At 44.4% G+C, this 2,432-nt stretch overlaps 1 protein-coding gene across 1 annotated transcript; it reads right to left on the bottom strand.

Annotated features, from left to right (window-relative positions):
* Positions 1–728: 728 nt before the first annotated feature.
* On the bottom strand, positions 729–1,559 carry LOC131841466 (uncharacterized). The gene has a single exon (XM_059189786.1). The coding sequence runs from the start codon at positions 1,557–1,559 to the stop codon at positions 729–731; it is 831 nt and encodes a 276-aa protein (XP_059045769.1).
* Positions 1,560–2,432: the final 873 nt, after the last annotated feature.

Raw genomic sequence — 2,432 nt, 5'->3', positions numbered from 1 at the left:
CTGTACGAGCGTTAAGCAACCTGTAATCCCCGCATGGACGCCAACCGTTGTCCTTCTTTGGCGCTAGGTGCAGAGGCGATGACCAGGGGCTCTCCGAAGGCCGGGCTGTGCCGCTGGTGATCATCGACTGAAATTCCTGTCGCGCTATTTTAAGTTTATCGGGGGCTAGGCGACGGGGTGAGCTAGATACTGGAGGGCCTGGTATCGTGCGGATATGATGGACGGTGTTGTGTGGTATTGCGTGATGTGTACCAGCTGGTCTAGTGATATCCGGAAACTCATCAAGAATTTTATGATAACGAGAATCACCAGTCAAGACCTTTACAGAGTGAACATTTTTACAATCTACAGATGTGGCAACAGAAAATATAGATGTATTATCTATCAGCTTTTTATTGCGGCAATCTACTATTAAATTATAAAATTTTAACAAATCTACTCCTATAATAGGTTTGGTTACATCAGCAACTACGAAGCGCCAACTACAGTCTCTATGCATACCAAAATTTAAAGTTAAATGTACATAACCGTATGTTGATATAGTTGAGCCATTAGCTGCACACAACTCGAAGTTAGTAGGGGCACGACGGTCACGCAGCGCCGACCGGGGGAAGACACAGAGGTCGCTACCAGTGTCGACCAGGAACTGTAACTTCGAAGATCGGTCGGTAACGAAACGGCGACCAGTAGTAGAGGATTGGCAATCGTCAGCCGCCATTACCGACTGCCTATGGAGTTTCCCGCCATTTTAAAGTCACAGGGGTGGATACAGTGGAGAATTTGCGGTAATTAGACTGTGACCGCGATTTTGACCGAGATCTACTGCGCGTGGTACGTCGAGATGGTCGTTGCTGGTGCTGTTGCGGAATGCCTCTATTAGTCGTCAGCGACTGCATTTGCCTACGAAGCTCCGCGACTTCCCTTCTAAGGTCACTGAGCTCCGTATTAGAGGAGGCCTGGTTCATAGAAGCGACCCTGGGCGACACTACAGTGAGGTCGTTTACCCGGTCTGCCAAATCTGCCAAGTCATCCACGTGAGTAGTGGCCGGCTGTCCCGCCAACACCGTCTGGACACCATGTGGGAGACGACTGATCCATATGGTCTTTAGGAAGTCGTCCGGAACGTCAATACCAGCCAGTCCCTTTAAATGGCGAAGAAATTGGGAGGGCTTCCGATCTCCTAGCTCCTCATGCATCAACAACTGCTTCAGCTTATTTTCATTTGATGCCGTCAGCCTCTTGATGAGCTCAGCCTTGAGCTTGTCATATTTCTGCGTCGTGGGAGGACTTATAATAATATCCTTCACCTCTCTAGAATATTTATTGTCTAACTGGCTGATGACATAATTGAATTTTGTAGCGTCGTTGGTACTGCCGGAAATTGAAAATTGTCCCTCCACCTGAGCGAACCATATTTCCGGTTCTTCGGGCCAGAATGGTGGTACACGGACGGATACTTTATAAACCTCCGCTCCGTCGCGACTTGCACGGGAAAATTCTCGTCCGTCAATATTCTCGTCAGAAGTGACAACTGCGCTCTCCGCGTTCCACAGCGCCATATTGTGTGCCTTCTTGTGCGTCTTGAAATTCTTTATTCATGTTTAAATACGGGGTCACCAGTTTGGGGGTTTCTGATTAGTGTAGATATAAAATAAAAGTTCGACTTACAGTTGATATCTATATATATATATATAAATATCCCCTTGGGCACTTTGTGGCTCAGACGTGCCGTATAGGTAGTTTTTTGTTGATCCATTTTCACTTGTTGATCCGGAGGCCTTTTGTTGATCTAATGCCAGCTGACCATATATAAATGTTGATCCGTTTTGAGCCACAACTGTCACGACGAGTAATAATAATAATTAAGCGATTTATACACGATTTTATACAAATCCACCTTTTTGGCATACGACCACTTCTTGATCCAATTCAAACGGGCCAATCAGGGTGCAGCATTTGCCAAGGGCTTCCTCATTGGTACGTTTGGGCTACTACATTATGGCTACAGTAACTTAATAATGTCTAGCTAGTATTTCAAGAATAATAGTCTATCTAATCTAAATATTTATAGAAATCAGTCTGGACTCCAGATCAAACCTCAATACTTATTATTTTTTGGACGGGAATCTTTTCTTTTGTAACAACGTTACTGAGCGAATGAAGAGAAGACGCAACGGCGGATCCAGGGGGGAGCGTCATGGAGGTCTTGGGAGTCATGGGGGGTCATGACTCTCCCCCCCCTTAGCCCAGGATTTAGGTAGACTACTAATTGAACTAAAAAATAATGAAACAGCTAAATTTTTTGCACGATCGGAGTGTTGGTGCAGTAGTATTAATTATAATTAAACATTGTTACTTAAAATATAACACTTAAAGTACTATAACACTAAAAGCAAAATAGGTATTTTCAAAATACTTTTACAAAAAAAATT

Source organism: Achroia grisella, unplaced genomic scaffold (assembly GCF_030625045.1).
Source record: "Achroia grisella isolate CSIRO2021 unplaced genomic scaffold, CSIRO_AGI_Agris_v1 utg1724, whole genome shotgun sequence".
NCBI classification, from domain to species: Eukaryota; Metazoa; Arthropoda; class Insecta; order Lepidoptera; family Pyralidae; genus Achroia; species Achroia grisella.
This window is presented reverse-complemented; position numbering and strand designations above follow the sequence as displayed.